The following is a 24,603-nucleotide window of genomic DNA, read 5'->3' as shown; positions in this document are numbered from 1 at the left end:
AAATACTTAAATATAAAATAAATTAAATAAATAGAAACAACACAATACAGGGTATCAAAGAATCTAAGAGCTGGATCTTTGAGAAGATAAACAAGATTTACAGACCACTGGTCCTATTAACCAAAAGAAAAAACTGACCCAAATGAACAGAATAAGAGATAAACAGGGCTTTGGTGCCCCATATTTGACCACGTCCCCTGGATGGGGAGGCCTGGTGGCACTCAGAGGAAGGATAGCAGGCTACCAAGAAGAGACTTGATACCCTATGAGCATATCCAGGGGGAGGAGGTCCCCCTCAGTCACAGACATAGGGGAGGAGAATACGGTGAAAGCGGGAGGGAGGGAGTAATGGGAGAATAGAAGGGATGGGATAACAATTGAGATGTAATGTGAATAAATTAATAATATATATTTAAAAAGACATAAACAGGGAAACATTTTAACAGGCATCAAAGAAATTCATAGTAAGAGAATAGTAAAACAAACAAACAAACAAAACAAAAAATAACCAACTAACCAACCAACAAACAGAAATCTAAAAACTATACTCATTAAGTTAGAAAATCCATAAATCCATAAATAATGGAAGAATTCCTAGATTCACCCAAACCACTGAAGTAAAACCATGAAGAAATCAAGAACTTCAACAGACACATAACAAATGAAAACACTGAAGCAGTAATTTAAAAGCCTCCCAAACAATCAAACAAATAAAAAATCCAGGCAAAAATGGTTTCACAGCATTCAAAGAAGATCTACAAACAATACTTCTTAAATTATTCAAAAATTGGGAACAGAAGACATATTTCACAGTTCCCACTTTGAAGCCAATAATAACCCAATGCTAAATCCAGGTAAAGAAACAACACAACTACACTACAAGCCAATATCCCTAATAAACATAGATACAAAAATCCTCAATAAAATATGTACAAGCTTAATAGAGAAACATAACAAAAAGGTCATCCACCACAATCAAGTTGGCTTTATATCAGAGAGCAAAGGATGGTTCAACATACATGTCATTAAATGAATAAAACATATAAATGGACTTTAAATCACATGATCATCTCAATAGCTGCAAAAAAAAGGGGGGCCTTTGACAAACTTTAACATACCTTCACAATAAAAATCCTAGAAAGAGTCAATTACAGGAAACATACCCCAACAAAAAGACTAGATGTGACAAAGCCAGAGTCAACATTATCCTAAATGAAGAAAAAGACAAAGCAATTAAAATCAGAATGAGACAGGGCTGTCCACTATGCCCACTCCTTTTGAATACATTGTATGAAGAAGAACTAACTAGAACAGTGAGACAAGAGAAGGAAATTAAAGGCATACAAATAGAAAAAGAAGTTGAATTATCCTTCTTTGCAGATGATGTGTTATAATATATGGTATCTCAAAGCTTCTACTCGAAAACTTTTTAGAAATGAACAATACTTTCAGAAAAGTGGCAGATTACAAAATTAACTTTAAAATTCAGTAGCTTTTTCATATACCAATAACAAATGTGATGAGAAAGAAAGCATAAAAACATTCCCACTCAAAATTGACCAACAAACCTAACCACGGAGGTGGAAGGGTGCTACACTGAAAGCTTTAAATACTCAAAGAAAGAAATTGAAGAAGACACTAGAGGATGAAAATAAAAAAAACCTCCAGGCTCATAAACTGGTAGAAATTATTCTGTGAGAATGACCATCCTACCAAAACAATTTGCATATATATGCAACCACAATCAGAATCCCCACAGTACTCTTCATTGAAATAGAAAAAAAATCCTGAAACTCATATAGAACTGCAAAAGACCTTCAGTAGTCAAAGCAGTCCTCACTCAAAAGAACAATGCTGGAAGAATTACCATACTAGATTTCAGGATCGGTTACAGAGCTAAAGCAATAAGAATAGGCTTGTGATGGCACAAAACATAGATATAGATCAATGGAACAGAGTAAAAGTCCCAAACATAACCATATGTAACTACAGCCCTCTGATATTTGACAGAGATACCAACAATACACGTAGGAGGAAATACAGCATCTTCAACAAACAGTACTAGGGACACTGGATGTCCATATGTAGAAGAATTAAAATAGAACCATATTTTTCAGCCTGCACAAAAATTAAGTAAAAGTGGACTAAAGACTCCAATGTGAAGCCAGAAACACTGAAACTTCTAGAAGTAGAAAATATGGCACATATACACAATGAAACTCTATTCAATTGTAAAGAAAAATGAAATCATATAATTAATAGGTAAGTAGATGGAACTATAAAATATTAAATAGAGTGAGATTACTCAAAGACAAACACTGAATGTTGTCTCTTATTTATGGATCCTAGATCTGCTGTATCATCATCATCATTAGTTACATCCAAGCACAATTTCCCCTCCCTCCTCTACTACAAGTCCCTCCCCCACCTCCCCTTTGTCCCATATCCACACCTCCATTTCTATTCAGAAAAAGGCACATGTCCCAGGGATATCAACCAAATGTGGCAAGTTGCAGTAAGACTAAGCAACCCAGCAGGAGTAAAAGGATCCCAAAAGCAGGCAAAAGAGTCAAAGACAGCCTGTGTCCCACAAGAAGAGCATATATGCAGAGGGCCTAGGTCAGACCTATGCAGACTTCCTGGTTGGCAGTTTAGTTTCTGTGAACCCCTATGATCCTAAGGATTTTATTGTGGTATCCTTGACCCCTCTGGCTCCTACAATCCTTCCTCCCCATCTTCCACACAATTTCCCCAGCTCTGCCTAATGTTTGACTGTGGGTCTCTGTACCTGTCTCCATCAGTTGCTGGGTGAAGCCTCTCTGATAACAAATGGACTAGGTACCAATCTGAATATCTAGCTCAACATCTTTAGACATGAATATACAGTGTAGACTACCTTCAGAAACCAGGAAACTGAAAATGGACCATGGGGAGGGGTGCTCTAGAGAGGGGGATAGGAGGACACAGGTATTCTGAATGGTCAAATGGTGAAAATAAGGGAGGCTTTAACTGGGAAGGGGGGGAAAGGCAATACAGGGGGGGGGCAATAGAAATAGTGTTATTACACTAAGGATGTTTGAAAATGCCATGTTTACTCAATATATATGTGCAATATATAAGTGTGCACACACATAGCTTGCATGAAGTTATGACAGTTGGAGTGATAAGGCTCCCCCAAAACCTTAGACCATCTAACAAAGACATCACTGTTAAGCATTCTCTTCAAGAGTTGTTAGTCATGGGAGTACATGAGATTTCCAAAGAATATATGCTATTGCAATTGCCCTTGGGTACTTCTCTGAACCTGAAGGCAAGGCCCCATACACTTCAAACACAGGAAGCTTCCTTCCTGAGGACTAACTCTCATAAGTTATCCAAAGATGCTATGCAAGCTGCCAATGCCAATGAGGAAAAACATTCAACAGTCCTACCTAGTTGTAAAGTCTAGGAACAACAATGACTGGCAGGGCAAGAGGTCCTCAAGTGTGCAACAGTGGAACATATATTTTTTGCTTGTGAGCCTAGCCTTTAATGGCTGAACCATCTCTCCAGCCCTCAATAGTGGGGCTACCAACATCTTTCTAATTGGACTTAATACTGCCTGCTCAAGGAAGTACCTTATGCCTGGTACTATAAACCTGTCCCTGATGAGGTCATGGAGCCAAGAGGAGAACCTACTATGAGCACTTTTCTAACCCAGCATAATTTCTTTTTGTATTTCAAATAAAAGAAGTTTAATGGACCCTTCCATATCACACACTAGCTAAATTAGAACCAGTCCAGTCCCGTACCTTCAGGAAGCTCTTAGGCTCCTGAGAGAAACCAACACATTTAAGCAAACAACAGTATTACATAGTATGTGCTACACCAAAAGTATGCCCACACTCTCTAGGAACATGAGAGAAAAGTGATTGTATCTGCTTAATAGTAAGGGAAACACCAAAGAAGTATTTATTTAATCAACTGTATTTGTATTTCCTTAGGATAACTCCTAAGTCAGTGTAATTCCCAACTGCATTCTAAATACTTATTCTTATGCCCACACTAAGTGTAGGTTTCATCTCTCATAAAAAAACAAACCTTCATTTTAACAGCAGATGGAGTTATTAAAGAAATCCAAAACTGGTCAAAATGCAGAAAACAAATGACCATGGAGTATTTAACCTCAGTTGATAATCTACAGTATAACCCCTGACCTGGGGCTCAGGCAAAATCTCAGAAGAGGAAGTGGAAACATTTTAAGTGCTAGAGGAACAGACAGCAAAAGGAAAGATCTTGTTTTGTAATACAATTTGGTAGCGCTCTTTTGATAGGAAGAGTTGGGACTACTAATTTGCACAATCATTATTGACAGGTATATATTGGTTCCTGTCACTTTGTTGGTTTTGTAGTTTGGGGTATTTTCATAGTCCTCTTTTAAAAATATTTATTATGTGTATATGTATGTTGCTGTGTGGTTTTGTGCATATGAATACAGTGCCCTCAAAAGTCAGAGACTACCTAGGATCCACAGGATCTGGAATTAAATGTAGGTGTGAGCTACCTGATATGGGTAATGGGAACTAAACTCCAGTCCTTTCTAAGAACAACTATGCACTATTAATTGCTAAGCCATCTCTCCAACACAGTCCTCTTTTGTGTAACCACTATCTAAATCTGTTTTCTAGCTTCTCTGAAATATTCTTTTGAGGATCCTCTATAAGGCTGGCTTTCTGGTCACAAAATCCATTAGCGTGCATTTTTACAGAAATTTTTTCTCCTTCAATTACAGTAGATAGTTTTGCTAGGCATAAAGAGCCAAATCAGCAGTTCTGATCTTTCAGAAGTTGAAATACATCTTTCCAAAGCCTTCTGACGTTTAATGTTTCCATTGAAAAGCCAGCACTTATTATCACAGGCCTGTTTTTATATGTTACTTGGGCCTTTTCTCTTGCAGCTTTCAATACATTTGCTTTGTTCTTTATATGTAGATTTTTTTAAGCTATGATATGGCATGGTCATTTTCTTTCTGGTCCTGCCTATTTGGTGTTCTATGCACCTTTTGTATCTGTATGGGCATCTTGCTAGATTTAGGGAATTATCTTCTTTGATTTTATTGAAAATATTTCTTTGACTTGAAATTATACTGCTTCTAGGCCAAGAATTAATAAATTTTGCCTTTTAATTTGTTCTAAAGATATTGCATACTTCATTCATATATCTCTGACTTTGACTGAGTCTAATTCCAATCCCACTATTGCATCCTCAACCTGTGAAACTTTGTCCCTCATATGACCCATTTTATTGGTTAGGTTCTCTACTGAAGATTTTATTTTTATTTATTTGGAAATTTCATACATGAGTACAGTATTTTTACATCATATCCACCACCCCCTTCTTCTCATTTCCACCTCCTCCCAGACCCTGATATTTGACTTATTATATTTTTTATTTCCATCTTCAGTCCAGTTTAATTTTCCTTCAGTATTTCTATCTCTTATGTCCCTATCCTTAATTGATTGTCCCTTCCCGTCTGTTTGTTTTTGTTCTCTTGGAATATATTTAGCTTCCCCTTTGAGCTGTTTGAACATATTTATTATTGTCCTTTTAAAATGTCTGGAATTTTGTTTAGATTATTTTCACTGGAACTATTACTATAGAATAAGTTGTTTTTAGAGGAGACATATTATCTTGGGGTTTTGCACTGGGATCTGCCAACCCTGAGATTCAAACATTAGTTAAATTTTTGTTGCTGTTGCTTAAATTCAGATCACTTTCTTCTTTAGTGGAAGAGTCTGAGATGTTCAGGAGACACTAGGTTATAGTAGGGTTGAGGTGATGTTTTCCCATTTTAGACTGTTATTCTTGGAACTAAGTTGTATCCTCAGATTTCCACTTGAGTGTGAATACTCAAGTGTCACTTCAGTACTGTTTGCAACTATATTCATTGACCAGTAGTAAATGCACCATGAACATTAAGAATAAGTTCATGACAAAGCAGTCTTTTAGCCAAGAGCAGTGGTGCACATCTGTAATCCCAGCACTCAGGAGGCAGAGGCAGGCAGATCACTGTGAGTTCAAGGCCAGCCTGGTCTATGAAGTGAGTGTAGGATGGCCAAGACAACACAGAGAAACCCTGTCTTTTATTAAGTCTTAATTGTTTGGGAAAATAAAGGCACACAAATAGTACACAAAATAGTGTGTAATATATATATATATATATGTAATATATATATATGTAATATATTACACATGTACTATGTAGTTATATATGTAGTACATATATGTAATATATAGTACATCAATAGTTTGTGGTAGAATATTAGTTATTGTGGGTATGAATGGAGACAAAGAAGAAAGAAATCATAATGGAATTAGTGATTTGTATTAGATTGCTTGTTAGGATACAAAGAAAAGGGACATATTTAGGAACAATGATATAAACAAAAGCACATAGAGGGAATATATGAGAGTTTTGTTTAAAGGTACACTGAAAAGAAAGAAGTAAAGACTTGCACTCACATAATGTAAAAGCATCTCATCCCTTAGGAGGTTAAGTCCCAGAGACTGTAAACTAAGATACCTTACATTCTTTGACAAATATAAAGATAATAAGATATGAAAGGGGAGGCATGGATAGTAAGGGACCAGCCATAGGATGCTACATTGATCTTGGGTGTTATATAAATAAAGAAGCACTGGGTGGAGACTGGTTCTGAGTCACACTCTTGGCTGATACTGTGACCTCATAGGATTACTTGGGATGGAGGCATATTCATGCCTCATATGGTGGCTGCCAAACCTCAAATGGCAGTGAAGAGTTGGGACCTGAATATTGGCACAGCCCCTAATATCAAATGGTGTACCAGAGTTGGGCTGAAGTACTGGGTATGTTCCTTAACCTCAAATGGCAACAGGAGCCAAGGTCAAAGTACAGGTTTGCTCCATACATCAAATGGCCACCAGGAATTGCAGTTGAAACAGAGACTTCAGCCTATAAATGGTGACCAAGTGTTGGATGAGGCTATTTTTATATATGATGTGAAAGTGGACATGAGACTGGAAAAGGCAAGAAAACTAGCAGGAGGGTAGAACAGGGAAAGGGGAGAAAATGTAAAAAGGACCATTCTAACAAAAATCATTTACAGAGTCAATGCAATCCTGGTAATAATCCCCATCTCATTTCTCACAGAAATAGAAAAAAAAACTATCCTGAACTACAAAAGACACAGATAGCCAAAACAATCCTGAACAAAAATAACAGTACTGGAAGGATTGCCATTCTAGACTTCAAGATATATTATAGAACTATAGAAATAAACACAATGTGATACAGACACAAAAACGTACTTGTAGAGCAATGGAACAAAACAGAAGAGCAAAGTCTGAGGCATATATCTACAGCTGTCTGACATTTGACAAAGAGGCAATAAAATATACTGGAGAAAAGATACCATCTTCAACAAATGGTGCTGGTAAAATGGATGTCCACATGCAGAAGAATGAAATTAGATCGTATCTATCACCTTGCATAAAAATTACCTCCAAGCGAATGAAAGACCTGAATCCGAAACCTGAAATGCTAAAACGTCTAGAAGAAAATGCAGGCATTATCCTATAAGATAAGTTAGGAAAGGACTTTCTGAATAGGACTCCATTTGCCCAGGAGTTAAAGCCAACAACTGACCAGTGGGAAACTCATGAAACTAAAAAGCTTCTGTACGGCTAAGGAAAGAATCAATAGAGTGAAGAGGATAGCCACAGAATGGGGAAGAATCCTTTCCAGGCATACATCTGACCAAGGGTGAAATATCCAGAATATACATACATACATACATATATATATATTCAAGGAAATAAATGCCCAACTAAAAGCAATGAGCGAGGGATACAGAGAGATCTTAGTGAAAGAAATAAAATATGACTAACAAGGACCTCAAAAATTGTTCATTATCTTTAGAAATTAAGGAAATGCACATTAAAACAGCTTTGATATTTAATTTTACCCCGACCAGAATGGATAAGATAAGCAAAACAAATGACAACAATGCTGGCAAGACTGTTTGAAGAGAGGAACCCACACTCAGTGTTGATGGAAATGCATATTTGTGTAGCCACTCTGAAAATCAGCACAGAGAATTCTTAAAAACTACAAATAAATCTACCATATGACCTAGCTATATCATTCCTTAGCATATGTCCAAAGAATTCAAAATATTACTCCACAGATAATTGCTCAGCCATGTTCATTGCCACCGTATTCTCAAAAACTAAGACATGAAAGCAATGTATACCTAAATGTATTTCAGCACATGAATGGACGGTGAAGATGTGCACACAATAAAACACAATGCAGCTATTAGAAAAAAATGAAATTTGTGTATAAATGAAAGGACCTAGAAATGGTTATATTGAATGAAGTAACTACCTCAGATCTAGAAAGACAAATGTCACACGTTCTCTCCCAGCTGCAGTTCCTAGCTCCAAATCTCCAGATGTGAGCATGCAATATGGAGAAACCACAGAAACCAGTAAGGGCAGTTCTCATCCATCATCAATGAAGCATCTCTTTATAGCAAGTAGAGACCATCATAGAGAACCTGGGGAACCCCACCCCAATACACACACACACACACACACACACACACACACACACACACACACACACACACACACACATCACAGCTCCTTCATCTACTGTTCAGGAAACATCATTGAAGAGGGGGATAAAATAAGTTTAAAGCCAGACTACCAGGAGGTCTCTCACAGAAATGGATGCATGAACGAGATCTGAAGACTGGCAACATCAATAGACATGCTATGGCAGAAAGGGGAAAAATCTCATGGGGTCACATTCTGGGGCAAGGAACAACAGGCACCTGATGACTACTGAGAAGGAAAATTAGCCTCTCCCAGGGATGAGGCCCATAATTGTTTGCCCAATAAAAAATGGTCAGTTTAGCCGGGTGGTGGTGGTGGTGTAAGCCTTTAATCCCACCACTCGGGAGACAGAGTCAGCCAGATCACTATGAATTTGAGGCCAGTCTGGTCTACAAATGAGTCCAGGACAGCTAAGGCTAGACAGAGAAACCCTGTCTAGAAAAACAAAAAAAGGGATCGGCTCTGAAATAAAACACATGCAATAAACAACAACAGAACCAGCAAGATGTATTTATATATTTGGGCATGCACACACACACAAACACAACCACACACTAACAACAACAACAACAATCAGTTAAGAAGAGGCTATCAATCTGAAAGCATGGGTTTAGAGAAGTAATCGGATGGAGGGAACTTGTAAGGGGCTGAAAGGAACAAAGAAAAGGGGCAAAGTGATGTAATAACTGGAGGGTCCAGGAAGCAATATCGCTATTGAACCAAGGTATCAATATCAAACCACTATGTGTGTCCTGTAGCTACTTGACCCCCTTGTAGAGTCCAGCTTGACTCAAGGCCAGCCAACCTATGCTGAGGGTCCAGTTGTATCTAAAAAGATTCCACTACCCCTACCCCTGGGATGTACTTACTCCTTCCAGCTAGCCTGATAAATTCTGCTTTTGCAAAAGATATAAAAAGCACTTGCGCCTGCTTTTCAAGGCCGGCAGCTTGAAAGAGCTGGTCAGACCTCGATGCGCATCAACTCAATACAATTCCTGTCTGTATTGCATCAACACTGGACTCCATTTCTCTCTGGGGACTCCGGGTATAGACTAGAGATTTCTCTGAAGGTCTCTGTCTTACAATAATATTTTAATTAAAATGTATAAAAATAAATGTTTAAAAACAACAATAAAAAAACTTGTTTGCTGAAGCCAAATTGCACAAAAGGAACAAAGTTAAAGACATCTCACTACCTGAGTAAAAACCAACTCTAAACCTACAGTTACCAAAATTACATGATGGTAGCATCAAACAGATACATAGAATGAATGTAAAAGCCTGGAGTGAAATTTATGCATCTACAGCCAACTGAATTTTTACAAAGGTGCTAAGAACACACACACACACAATACAGAAAGAACACAGGGCCCGGAAAGATGGTTCAGCAGGCAAAGACACTTGTTGCCAAGTCTGATGAGCTCCAGGACCCACTAACTCCTGAAAGTTGTCCTTTGGCCACATGCACTCAAAGATACACACACGCATGCATGCATGCACGCATGCATGCACGCATGCACGTGTGCATATGCATGAGCGCACACACAAAATGAAAAATGTAATAAAAATTTCTTTTTTAAAATTATAATCTTTTCAATTTAGGTGTTGGAAAAATCAGATATCCACATGCAGAAAAATGAAAGAAGACCCTCATTTCTTGCTATATACAAAACAAATAGATTAAAGATCACATCAGTCACTAACTATGACAATGGTCCACAAGCTTGCATACAAGCAATCTAATGGAAGTCTTTTCTCAATTGAGGGTCCTCTCTCCAAATACATATAGGTTTGTGTCGAGTTGATAAAAATCATGATTCTAGTCAGAATGGCTATTATCAAAATGACAAAAGATAGTAAGTGTTGCTAATTATGTGAAAAGGGTATCGTTATATACCGTTAGTTGGAAGGTAAATTAGTACAGACATTAAAGAGAACAATATAAAGGTTCTTCAAAAAAATTTTTTTAACTACCATGTGATCAAACAAACCCACTACTGGTATACATTTAACTCCATAAGTTAATTATTTATTTAGTAGTATTATTTACAACAGCCAATACAACAAATCAAAGTAACTGTCCATCAATGGACAAATGGATAAGGTAAAATATGGCTGGGCGATGGTGGCACACGCCTTTAATCCCAGCACTTGGGAGGCAGGGGCAGGCGGATCGCTATGAGTTCAAGGCCAGCCTGGTCTACAAAGTGAGTCTAGGACAGCCAAGGCTACACAGAGAAATCCTGTCTCAAAAACAAAACAAAACTAAAACAAAAACAAAAAACAAACAAACAAACAAAAAACCCCCCAAAACAGAAAGGAATACTATTCAGTGATAAAAAAATTCCATTATAATACTTGAAAATAATCTGATGTCCACTATGTTAAGGTAAAGAAGCAAGGCTCAGAAATACTATATGATCTCATTCATATGCAGACTCTTTAAAAAACAGATTCTTCTCTCATACAGTATATCCTGACCACAGTTTCCCATCCCTCCATTCCTCCCAGCTACCACTCACCTCCCCTCTCCCTCAGATCTATTCTTCATTTCCTCTTCAGAAAAGAGCAGGCCTCTAAGACAGTGAAACACAACAAAACAACATACAGTAAAACAAGGTGAAAGCCCTCATATCAAGGCTGGACAAGGCAACCCAATAGGAAAAGAGTCCCAAGAGCAGGCAAGGGAGTCAGAGACAGCCCCTGCTCCCAGTGTTAGGAGTCCCTTAGAAACACCAAGCTAACAGTCACAACATTTATGCAGATCTGGGACCTGGTGCAGAGACCCATGCAGGCCCTGTGATTGCAGCTTCAGTCTTTGTGAGCTCCTGTGAGCCATGCTTAGTTGATTTGGTGGGCCATGTTCAAGAATGTTTATCCATAGAACCACAGAGGGTAGGTAGAGAGTAAAGAACGAGAGTGAACAGATATCTTTAGGAAAAAGGAAACAGAATAGATGGATATGGATGGAAGTAGAGACTGGAATAGGAGGAACAAGTGGGGACATGGAGGGTAGAGGGGTTTGTGGGAGGGAATACAATGAGAGAGGTAAAAAAAGTTAAGAAGCATTTGAGGGGCAACATGAAAATGTAATACAATAAACTGAAAGTGATCCAAACAAGATTGCGAAATAATGGGGAGGGGGGGGACAAAGTCCCAACAGGCCATCTCTTGTTACCAAATGAAGCTTCCAGTACTGGGATTGAGTGAATGAATGAAATCCTAGCCGCTAGGGTAAACGCTAACAATGAACTGTCACTTATATCTGCTGAGAGAGGGAAAATCAGTTTTCTCCAATGGAGTGACACTGAATATACCAACCACTCCAGGGTAGGCCTCATGGTCAGGAGTAGTTTATCAACATATAAAGGACGCCACAGTTTTTTGTGTGCTTTTATTTAGTTTGGTGAGGTTTGGGGGGGGGGGATATTTTATTTTGTTTTCTTGGTTTTGGTGGGTTGTTGTATTGGGTTTTAGTTTGTTTTAGGGGAAGTAATTTAAAGGGTTGGGTAGGGATGAAGAGAAGATCTGGAAGGACTTGGAGGAGGGAAAGAATATAGTCAAAATATATTTAAAGTTAAAAATTGTTTTAATTAAAAAGTATTTTTTAAAAAAAGTATATCGTAAAGCAGAAGAATGGCTCAAGCCTTCAAACTCAGCACTCAGGAGACAGCGGCAGGCCACTCTCTGTCAGTCTGAGGCCAGCCTGGTCCACAAAGTAATTTCCAGGACAGTCAGGGCTACACAGAGAAACCCTGTTTCAAAAGAAAAAAAAAAGCAATAGAAGGCACAATGGTGCTTACTGGAAGCTGGAGATAAATAGCATGGAGAGGTGTTTTGGGATAGAATGGTCAGTGGACACGTAATTGCTGCTGGAATAATAAGCCCAAGAGTCTCCGTCTTGGTGACTGTAGTTATTAGTGATACACTGTAGTCTTGCGAAACACAAAGTACTGTTAAGTAGTCTCCCTACAGAATGGAAACATGAGATAATATTTGGTTTTTCCCCTTTTTTAAATTAAATTATTCTTGTTACATCTCAATGGTTATCCCATCCATTGTATCCTCCCATTCTTCCCTCCCTCCCATTTTCCCCTTACTCCCCTCCTCTATGACTGTGACTGAGGGGGACTTCCTCCCCCTGTATATGCTCATAGGATATCAAGTCTCTTCTTGGTAGCCTGCTATCCTTCCTCTGAGTGCCACCAGGTCTCCTCCTCCAGGGGACATGGCCAAATATGAGACACCAGAGTATGTGTGAAAGTCATACCCCACTCTCCACTCAACTGTGGAGAATGTCCTGTCCATTGGCTAGATCTGGGTAGGAGTTTGAAGTTTACAGCCTGTATTGTCCTCGGCTGGTGCCATAGTTTGAGCGGGACCCCTGGGCCCAAATCTGCCTATCATAATGTTCTTTTTGTGGGTTTCTAGGACCCTCTGGATCCTTCTACTTTGCTATTCTCCCATGCTTCTCTCATCTAGAGTCCCAATAGGATGTCCTCCCCTCTGTCCCAGTTTCCTGGTAAGTGAAGACTTTTATGGGACATGCCCCTTGGGCTACTGTCCAGATATAACTGAGTATATACCATTTGAGTCTTTCTGCTTCTGGGTTAACTCACTCATTATGATCATTTCTAGCTCAATCCATTTGTCCACAAATTTTGGGAATTCCTTGTTTTTTATAGCTGAGTAGTATTCCATAGTGTATATGTACCACAGTTTCTTTATCCATTCTTCTACTGAGGGACACTTAGGCTGTTTCCATTTTCTGGCTATTATTAATAAGGCTGCTATGAGATAATATTTGTTATCTAATCATTTTACAATGAACATATGCTTTAAGTCATATTGTAAACAATAAATGGTACAATTTCATCTGTGAATTTGAAAGAGAACCAGAAGACATCTTAAAGATGACCTTGTTTATTAAGAACAAAAAAGTCCAATAAATCTTAACATTAGCAATGCTTCGTTCCTATTTAAAGTGTTGAAATGTTTGGGGTTTGCAGTCACATTTTTTTGACTCACACCTTCCATTAATCAAGCTTCTTTCTCTATGCTATCTGTTTCTCTACACTAGCTCTTAATTACTCATGACAAAAAAATTCCAAATGCTAAAATAAGGGTCTTGTGCCATCTATACACCTGTGGCTAAAGGTCTGCCTAGCACACATAAGACCATGAGCTTGATTAGCCACACTGCAAAGAAGAACAGAACAGAAAGAAGGAAAGAAATTGCTATAATAGGCTCAAACAAAATATTGTATGCCTATATAAGATGTTGACATTATTTCTCCTACCAAGGTACAAGGGATGAAGATGAGCATACTGAAAATCTTCAAATTGGCCATGCTATTTGAGCTGAGCCTAAATGGTGAATAGGCATGGGAAATGTAAGAAGACTACTGACCATGGCAACAGCATATGGGAAAGGCACAAAGTACGAAGGTGCACAGTATAGGTGGAAAGCAGTAGGTAGAAGCTTGTGGATTGAGTGCATGAAGACTGAAACAGCAGCTGGAGTACAGTGATGGACTGACAGGTGAACACTCCCTGAAGCATTTATCTCTGGTCCTGTCATTTACTTGGAAAATAGCATTAAAGTGTGGAACTAGAAAGCTTGGGCTTTAAGAAAGGCCAACAAACCTTGAAAACCTTGTTAAAATTTTTTTGCTGATATTTTATAACTGAGATCTCACAGAGCTTATTCTTTTGAAATTGATGCAGGACCAAGGTGGGCAATAACATTTCACCTGTGCTTAAAGAAAACACACCTCTTTCATTCATAATTGGAAAGATGACAAATATTCTTTGGTGATAACATTTTAGCTCAGGTGATATCTAAACTGGTCCTGATATTACATGAGATAGTCTATAATAATTACCCCAAAAAGGATCTATGAATGATGAGATTTTTATTCTAATGATATCTTAAGAAAAAACCTGATTATCCTGCCCTCTCCAAATATCTAAGTAGTGATCAAGTCATGATTATTTTTCCTTATTAAAACATGCACATATGTATATACACACTTCTGTTATGTAACTGAAACTTTCACAGGCATGAATGGGTTAAACATTTGTTTACCAGTAGCTCTGGGACCTAGACATACCCTGCCAGGCTACAATTTTAGGTTCCACAAATATTAATATGATACTGACAACAATATTTCTAGGCTGATAAAAGCTAAGATTAATAACTTTAGAAATTACAACTGAACAGCATGAAATCTCATATTGTACTGTTATGCATACTACACAGGTAGGCTCTTCTTCCACTGCAACTTAATCTGTGATAGTATAGGATCAGATGTTGGCTTTACATATATTAATGTGGAGGTACCTTTTAAAACTGCACACAATGACACAATTGTTCTTATATCAATTCTTCTTAATCAATCACTTAAGAGTTGGAATCAGACCCTATATACCACCAAATAATCAGCACCACTAGATGAGATGCCAGTCATAATTCTGAGTCCTCTGTACTTCTGACTGCCAACTTATAAATGTAGGGGTTCCAAAACTGAGTTTCATAACTGACTGGAAATATTTCACATAGGACAGCTATTTATGCTCACTCCATGTAGAATCAAGAGTGACTCTCCCTTTCCTATGTAACAGTATGCTTATGAACCAGGGACCCCCATGTAGGCTTGAAAATAAATTTTTTTTAATTTTATTTTTAGTGCGCATGTGTGGGGTTATGCTATACATATAGATGTGTACACATTTGCAAGTAGGCTTGGCAAGAGGCCACAATGGGGACTCCTCTTCTATTGCTCTCCACTTTATTTTTGGAGTCAAGGTATCTCACTAAACCTGCAACTCACCAATTGGCTAAACTGTTTGGCCAGAAAGCCTTGGGGTTCCTTCTGTCTTGGGCTCCTGGTTTCAGGCTCTCAGCCTTGAGTTTACAAGTGTGTGTCACCATTTCCTGCCTTTTATATAGGTGCTAGAAATCTGAACTCAGATTCCTATACTTGTGTATCAAGTACAATAAGCAAACTTCTTAACACTATGAAGTTAAATATATTGAGGGGATTCACTCTATGAGCATTATTAACCGTCACTGCACTTGAACTCAATACATTACTCCCACTTTCCTCCTTAGACCTTGAGGCAGCCCCAAATTACAAACTTCTAATCAAAAGCTCTTCCCTTCTGGTGACTGTCCACATCATACAGCACAACAAAGACATCTTATTACTCTTCCATATAAAAAATTTGCAAGACTTTTGAAGCTCCATGTCAAGAACCACAGATGAACATCAGAGATAGTCTTTACTATGCAGCACCATACTTGAAGTCTTCTTTTAAAAGATCACACACTAGCCAGGCATGGTGCTGCACGCCTGTGCAGTGCTGCCCCAGCACTTGGGGAGGCAGAGGCAGAGGCAGGTGGATCTTGGTGAGTTCAAGGGCAGCCTGGCCTACAACGTGAGCCCAGGGCAGCCAAGCCTACACAGAAAAACCCTGTCTCAAACAAACAAACAAACAAACAAACAAACAAACAAACAAAAACCCACTGACATAAACAAGAGAAAGCAAGTCTTGAGAGGAAAACCTCAATACTAAACCAAGGCTAATGTTACAGGAATTCTGCTGAGCAGAAGGGAGGAAATAACAACAAATGTTTGAGGCGATAGGAATGCTAATTATTCTGATTTCACCATGACACACAGTGTGTGTGTATGTGTATAATTCTATATATATATTGAATTATCACAGTGTACTCCATAAATATGGACAATTATCTGGAGGGGGGGTGGGAAGGAGGAGGCAGGATCTTCAGTCTCAGCTCCTGGCACAGAACTCGTAAAGTCTTAGAGTTTCCCCAGTAACAGATACGATATGAGCATGTTTAAACATTTGGTCTTAGTTACTTGCTCCATGATACATGAGATTCTAAGAGTAAAAGTGTCTTGGAATCTCTCAAGTATTCAAGCTGCTAATAACTAAACTTCCTAGGTAGCATTAAGGTAGAGCTGGCTACCAGGAAAACAAAAAACAAACAACAGAAGAAGATATGGAAAGCTGGAATGCTGAGCCACATCACCCAGTTTCCAGGGACAGTAATGGGAATCGGATACTGAGTTAATCAGAAGTGGTCAGTTATTTAATTAATCAAGTCTGTAGAACTGAACTTCTATAGGACCCTATTTAATTGCAATTGGGCAGCACTCAGGAGGCAGATGCAGGGAGATCTCTGTGAGTTTGAGGCCAGCCTGGTCTACAGACTGAGTTCCAGGACAGCCAAGGCTACACAGAGAAAACTCTGTCTTGAAAAACCAAAAAATAAATTAATAATAATAATAATAATAATAATAATAATAATAATAATAATAATAGGAAAATTTCCCAACTGGTGAGTGCATTCATGCACTAGAATGGTAGGACAATGCAACTCCTCAGGGACAACACCTCCTTCATATTATACCCTTCGAGATACTGCCCCAAGTACCATCTCATCTACCTTGTCACTCACAGACCTTATAATTTTTATTATAAACTAGTAACAGTAAAGAGTTTCCGTAGCTTCTTTTGAGTATTTGTAACATATTCCTGAATATGAAAATGGCTATGGAAGCTTGTGGTTAGTAGCCAAGTCAGAGAGAAGTGTTTATAACACAAACATTCACTACTCAGGATTGTCATCTGACAGTGGAGGCAGGCTTGAGACACTGAGCCCTCAAACTGTGTGTGGCCTTTATTAGCTTTGGTCAGTGTTGTATTGAAATGAAATTGTAGGCAATGTAAATGGTATTTTCAGAGAACTGGGAAAACTCCCTGGTGTAAAAATAAAGTGTACACACACTTATGTTGTGTGAGCTGTTTTCATTGACTTGGTACTCAGTGGACATGGGGGGGATACTAAGAAAAGACAAAAATGCACCAAGTGGCTTCTATATAGGATGGAAACACACACATACCACGAAACAAACAATAAGCCAAATACAAGGAAGATAGAAAATAGTGTGCAGAATAAAACCTGTGAGGTTCTCTATTAAGGACTTTCTATAGTAACAGGTATTTCTAAACTGGAGGAAGCTGCTGCCTGGGACTGAGATCTAGGACTCTTTTTGGCAATTAAGAAGGTTGGAGAATCCCAATGAGAAATTCTATGTGTAAAGCAAGAAGCAACTAAATTTTCTTTCTTTCAGTTTACGTCTATCATTGTCCCTAGATTTTGCAGGGTAGCATTAATTTCTCTATTTTTCCCTGGCCAGTTGGAAGCCTGGAAGAAAAGACAGATATCATGTTCACTTTTTCCCCTCCAAAATTTTAGCTGACCTGGGACACTTCCAGTGGCTGTATGCTGCCATAAGGACATCAAATAGAAAGTAGAAAATGAGAAGAGGCCACGTCATGGGAAACAGTGTGACAGTATAACCACTGTGACTGTGCACTGTTTTTCCCATTTGGTTTCTAGAGCCAATTCTGTCTGTAAGGTCATAATTTCTCACCAGTCTCCCCCAAACACACAAATGGAATGGGGGAACACACACACACACAGAGAGAGAGAGAGAGAGAGAGAGAGAGAGAGAGAGAGAGAGAGAGACAGAGACAGAGAGAGAGAGACAGAGACAGAGACAGAGACAGAGAGAGAGAGAGAGACAGAGACAGAGAGAGAGAGAGAGAGAATATCATAGCATGGGGTGGGAGGCTAGGGATGGAATGAGAGTGTTCAGAAGGTACGAAGGAGTGGGAAGGTTGGTGCATTTCAAGCACTATCATCTAGTCTGAACTACTACCCAAAGGAAGCCATTTCTCAGTTCCTACACACTTCAGCAGCAACTGCTATTCTCCACGGGAATCCAGCCTGTGATAACTAGTACCAGCTCCTTGAGCTCCTTGACCTAGCAAACTCAGCTTTAATTGGCTGAGGGATTATTTCATTCACCAATCCATGGTGTCATTCTGGACACATTAAAAAACTGGTTTTCAAGCTAATACAGCATGGACACCAGCTCAACCACCTTACCCTCCTGCCCCTTGTTTTACCTATCCTAATTGTCAGATATGTCTTTCCTTTCCTTCTCCATGCTAGTAGACATACCTCTCTGCCTATGTATGCAAAAGCCTCATCATACAACTCCCCTGACACCAGACCAGCCTGACTACCAGAGCAGTTTTAACAGCCCTGAAGCATGGGGCACAGAATATTCTGCCTCTGGAGTTGAGTTCAATAACAGAAGAACCTGAGCCTCCTTACCCTGAAGACAGAGAGCTGTAAGCTTCCAGCCCAGGTTGGCCAAGAAAAAAGGGGGCTGGGGAGGGGAGGGGAGGGGAGGGGAGGGGCGGGGAGGGAAGGAAAAGATTTCCTGTGGAGTTGGGTCATGAATTGATTCTCTAGCCCTAATTTGTATAATGTTCAAACATATGAAAACACACACAGAAAAACTTGAAATATATCCATACCACAAACATATAAATTCTAGTTCCTACCATAAGGATGATCCCTATTTAAGGTTTGTGGTCTATAAAGGGAGACTAAATTGCCACTTTGCCCTATTTCAAAATTTCATCTGCTAAAATGAAGTGGGAAAATATTGCCCTGCCAGGTATATTCTACAATGTTTGGGCAAACCCCACACAGATATTAGTTTAGCATGCCATTGGATTCTACCTTCTGTTGACTGAGCTGCTTTTCATCCTTTCTTAGGCTGATATTTGCTTATATATATTACTCTCACTAAATATAGAACAAGATTTGCCCAACAGTATGGATAACATTAAATGTTCCAAGGTGTTGCACACAAGATGGTAACCAGTGTTTTTTATATAATTCTGTAATATTATTCTATCATTTAATTCACTCGAAGAAGTTTGATATATCTTACTTACATCTTTCTCTTGCATATATGGAACACACACACACACATCTCCTTTGACTGCTTCTTGATCTTAGCAGTTGTTCATTGTGTTGGTAAAATCCTTTCACTATGCTCATATTTAATTAATACAAGTCAAAACTTTACCTGTTTGGAAATATATAGCATTCTCAGATCAAAGAAAATAAGTTTTCTTCTGTCTAAAAATAATGAAACCCAGTTTATTTCCCACAATTTGTAATCTATCTCCAAATCAAGTTCATTCCTGATTTGTGAAGTACTCCTGTATGAAGGTCGGCTATAGTTTGTGGCTTTTTGTTGTGGCAAAATACACAGAACATAAAACTTACCATTTTAATCAATTTACAGTGTACAATTCAGTGACATAAGTAAATTCTCAAGGTTGTTGCAACCACCACCACTGTCTAGTTGCAGAACTGTGTTGCCACCTAAAAAGGAAATGTTATGATTGTTGAGTGTAATAATTCCATGAGAAATTTCATTTTATTTGTACCAACAGGCTAATGCAAACTTAGTAAGCCTGATTCTGAAGCCTCATTCGCTTATAACCTTTCTAAGTCATCTTATCTTTAAACTTTTTAACACTTTAGGCTAATCGTTTATACAAACATACCCCTCCACATGGCCACCTACTAGAGTCACTAATGGAAACATTAACTTTTGTATGGTTTGCTAAATTTTGTATTTCTTCAATGTCTGTCTCTAATTTAACATTATATATATTTAATCCAAATAACGGCTATATTTTTTGTATACACAAATTGTAAAAGAAGACCTAATTTTTCAAATATGACACCAAATTCTTCTCTAGTTTTCTATATATAAAATTACTAATGTTGCCAGATGGTGGTAAAGCACACCTTTAATTACAGCACTTGGAAGGCAGAGAGGCAGGTAGATCTCTGAGTTCAAGGCCAGCTTGGCCTACGGAGTGAGTTCCAGGACAACCAGGGCTACACAGAGAAACTCTGTCTCAAAAAACAAACAAACAAATCTGTGTTGAGCTGGTAGTGGTGGCACACACCTTTTATCCCAGCACTCGGGAGGCAGAGGCAGGTGGATCTCTGTGAGTTTGAGGCCAGCCTGGTCTACAAGGCAAGTCCAGTACAGCCAAGGCTATATAAAGAAATCCTATCTCAAAAAACCAAATAAATAAATAATGTTTCATTTTTATTAATTAATCCATATAGTTATACATAATGGTTGTATGATGTTTCCTTAATACTTTCCTTGAACTATCAACAAGAAATATTACTTCTGAGACCATTTAATTAGGCACAGTGGTTCCCAACTTTCCTAATGTTTTAACCCTTTAATACAGTTCCTCATGTTGTCGTGACCGCCCCCCAAAATTATTTTATCCCTACTTCAACTGTAATTTTGCTCCTGTTATGAATTGTAATGTGGATATTTTTGGCTATAGAGGTTTGCAGATGGGATCATGACCTATAGGTTGAGAATTGTGAAATTAGACTCGTTTTCATTTACCCTTTAGGTAATATTGAAGCCAAATCTACACTTTGAATTGCTAACTGCTGTTTGAGTTACCCAGTGACTGAAAACTTACCTTATACCAATTTTGCAGCTGTATCACTTTCTGAGCTCCTCTCACTTATTTCAACATATTATTCATGATATTGCGACATATTTTCCTATCACGCATGGTGGTTCATTTCCAAGAACGCTCAGTGACTACTTTATCTAGGTCCCACTTTTCTGAAACATTTCTTGAGCACAAAAGTCCATAACAACCTCCCTTCCTAAAATAGGACTTTCTGGTAAGCATGTGTTTGTTCTAATGCTAATCATCTGTTTTTGAATGTGCATACTGTATCAGCACCTGATTTTTAAAGCGAAGAAGGGCCATTTATGTCAATTTTAACATCGAACTTTATTGAAAACACAGACTCAAGTAGAGAACCACATGTTGCAACAACACATAGCAGGATAGCTTAGTCATATGACTTGGTTCATTGAGAGCTCAACACTAAAAAATACCACAATCTGGACAGTAGGACAAGTATCAACAAATGGGGTTTTCACTTCTGATATTCATTTTGGCATCCACAAATGATCCAGCTCACAATAAGAGTTTGACAAGTTAACATTAGCATTAAAAATATAAGTCACAACACAGAACCAGACTGTGAACACCAAAGCACTATTTAGGGTTCTTTGGGAACATAAGGCTGACCAGTGGTAGGTGCTTACTCACACTCACTTTACTGTCCCTCCTCGGGATCATTTTGATTATCAATTTGGATTTGCAGGCGTTTAGCTAGCTCTTCAAACTCATGGAATGCAGAAACAAGCGGCTCAAGACTGAAATCATCATCCATTAAAGACATCGCTCCACTTTTGACAATGCTACTGATGTTCTGAAACATTTTAATAACAATCTGAATATTATCATTTGTCTCCTCTATGTTAAAGAGACCCACAAATACAGACAGAGCTTTGGCACTGAATAGTTTCTTTGCCACCATAGGATTGTCAGACAAGTTCAACAGCATTTTCAGCACGTGAAACTTTGTTCGTGCATTGCCTGTGGTTAATAAGGCCAGAAAGCCGGACACATAATTGGCAATCAGTATGTGGTAGTCAGTAGTTATCGTGAGGTGTCTGAGCATCCTTATTCCAGTTAGCTGCTCAAGGGAATCCACACTATGTGCAAGGGTTTCCTCACACACCTGACAAATAAATGTCTCGATCATGTTTAGATTTGGATAAGGTGGAGCCATGTGGACCATGTTTTCCAAAAAATTGGTCCTAACTCTGGACGAAGGATAATTCATCAGGGTTTCAATGAGTGAGACAACCCCAGAATCTCGAATGAAATCTCGGGTAAACTGAGAAGCGGTTCTCATGCCCATTACGATCTTAGCTATTTCGTGGATAAACGGATCACGAATTCTTTCCATTAGTAAAAGCAGTTCCTCAAACTCCGCAGAACCAATTTTAAGCTCACACTGGATGCAGCTGCAAGACCAACTCTCAGGCTGTGCACTTTCCCTGGCCTTAAGATGCGCTCGGATTTCCTGGACTGACCGGTAAGAGGGATCATACTGAAATGGGAACTCAGGTTCAGGAAGACCGGGCTGAACAGAACCCTGCTCTTCCCCTTCTGCACCAAGCTCTGCATTCTTGGCTTTTGCCTCAGCATTTTCAGAAGGCCCTTCAGCAATTATAAAGGGTCTTGTGGAAGGGAAGCCAAGCCCGCTGCTAGGAGCAGGTTTGAACTCAACAGTAACCTCATCCCAGGATTGGGGCCTGGATGCTACATTAATCTCCTCCTCGGCTAGATCTCTGAACCTGTTCTTAACCCTGTACACAGGAGTGGGATTGGGATCAAAACATACCTCATCTCTGTCCCAAAACCAGGACCCAAATATGGCCTCTTCTTCAGACTCAGGCCTGACCTCATCTCTGGCCACAGCCCCCAAACTGGACTTTTCTTCTGTCCAGAACAAGGATCCGCCAATAGCTCCCTCTTCAGCCTCTGGTTCAGATTCACAGACTGCCGAAGCTGCAGCCTCCAAACCAGTCTCCTGTTCTGCCCAGAACCAGGACCCAATAATCACTTCCTCCTCAAACCTGGACTCTTGCTGGACTTTGTCATCATTTTTAACATCTTTTTGGTTCCTATTTTTCACGGTATTATTAGACTCTTCCTTGTCTCTGCGCCTGAATCTATTAGTCTCTTCTCCAGGCAAAAACCAGGACTCCTTATAGAACTCATCTTCATCTTCAGACTCAAAATAGTCCTCTCTCTTTGTCCTGGCCCTGGCTCTGACATTTGCCTCTTCCCTGCTTCTAGGCCTAAACAAGTCATTAGAATTTTCTCCAGCCCAAAAACAGAATGGGTTACCCCCCTCATCCTCAGACCCAGACCAAGAATCAATATAGGGTTCTTGTTTCGATCTGGGCCTGGCCCTGCTGTTAGTCTGATGTTTAGCCCTGTGCCTGGACCTAGTATTCACCTCTTCCCTGGGCCATGATCTGATACTTGGCTCCTCTCCAGTCCAGAAAGAAGACATTGTAGAGCTTTCATCTGCTGACCAAAACCCAGACTCATTAGAGGTCTCCTCCCTGGCTCTGGGCCTGGGATAGCACCAAGAACCCATATTGGCCTCCTCTCCTGGTCCAAACCAGGGCTGGATTCCAGGCTGACCCTGGGTGCCAGGAAAGGTTTCTCTGTCCATATTGACCAGTTCTCTATCCATAGATAGACTCTTGGATTTAGTAACTGATGTAGACCCAGCATTGAGCAGTGGCCATGTGACAGCATTAGAGAAGGGTGCTCCCTCAGCACGTGACATTGCCTCAGCCCCAAACTCACTCTGGGCCCATGCCTGTACATCATCCTTAGGCCTTGCCCCCGGGATTGGCTTGGCCTCGGTCTTAGGGCGAGCACCACCTACTGCCCTGGCATCCGTTTTAGGCCTGGCACCAGTCATTACCTGGGCCTCAGATCTAAGCCTGGCTCCAGTCATTGCCTGAGCCTCAGTTTTAGGTCTGGCTCCAGACGCCGACTGGGTTTCAGCTTTAGATCTGGCCTTAGAGGAAGATTTACTTTCAGTTTTGGGCCTGGCACCACTTGTTGCTGGAGCCTGGGGCCTGACTTTGGGTCTGACGACCAAAGGGACTTCACTTTCTCGTTCAGCCCCACCCACAACCTCTTCCTGAGGTTTCTTATCAGGCTTAGCCTGGGAACCAGTCTCAACTTCTGCCCCAGTCATGGTACAAATTAGAGAGAAGGCTCAATTAATAATGCCTACCAAAGCCTCAGTCTCAACAACAGATTGTCACAGTATTGTATCTTCACACTCTGATCTTTTGATGATCCAAGAGATTTAGTGAGGAGAAGGGGTAAATCACCAATCCAGCACCAGTGAGACTCCTACCCAAGCAGTCCCAGTCAGTAACACAGATACAGTGCAGAAGAGGTGACACCAAGCTGGAGGAAACTGGAGAGCTCCTAAGTGGCCTCAGACCTGTTGATTGCACAGGTCAGCAGCAAGCCCAGCACCAGCAAGCAGCCACCACAGGTGATCTAGGAGAAGAAAAGAAGGCGGCCATCAGCCTGATACAGTCCTGTTGCCTCCTG

At 39.6% G+C, this 24,603-nt stretch overlaps 2 protein-coding genes across 2 annotated transcripts in view; both read right to left on the bottom strand.

Annotated features, from left to right (window-relative positions):
* Gprasp3 (G protein-coupled receptor associated sorting protein family member 3) overlaps positions 1-24,335 on the bottom strand; it is a 34,142-nt gene extending 9,807 nt beyond the window's left edge. The window contains exons 1-2 of the mRNA XM_051141362.1: positions 24,275-24,335; positions 19,826-19,924 (exon numbers count right to left, since the gene is read on the bottom strand). The gene's annotated coding sequence lies outside the window, so the exon portion shown is untranslated. The remainder of the gene's footprint in view (positions 1-19,825; positions 19,925-24,274) is intronic.
* Gprasp2 (G protein-coupled receptor associated sorting protein 2) lies at positions 21,271-24,331 on the bottom strand. The gene has a single exon (XM_051141359.1). It carries the CDS (start codon positions 24,233-24,235, stop codon positions 21,719-21,721), a length of 2,517 nt encoding a protein of 838 aa, XP_050997316.1. The 5' UTR covers positions 24,236-24,331; the 3' UTR covers positions 21,271-21,718.
* Positions 24,336-24,603: the final 268 nt, after the last annotated feature.

The sequence above is a fragment of the Acomys russatus genome, chromosome X (genome assembly GCF_903995435.1).
Source record: "Acomys russatus chromosome X, mAcoRus1.1, whole genome shotgun sequence".
Taxonomy (NCBI): domain Eukaryota; kingdom Metazoa; phylum Chordata; class Mammalia; order Rodentia; family Muridae; genus Acomys; species Acomys russatus.
The sequence above is the reverse complement of the archived record's forward strand: the minus strand, read 5'-3'. Positions and strand labels throughout refer to the sequence as shown.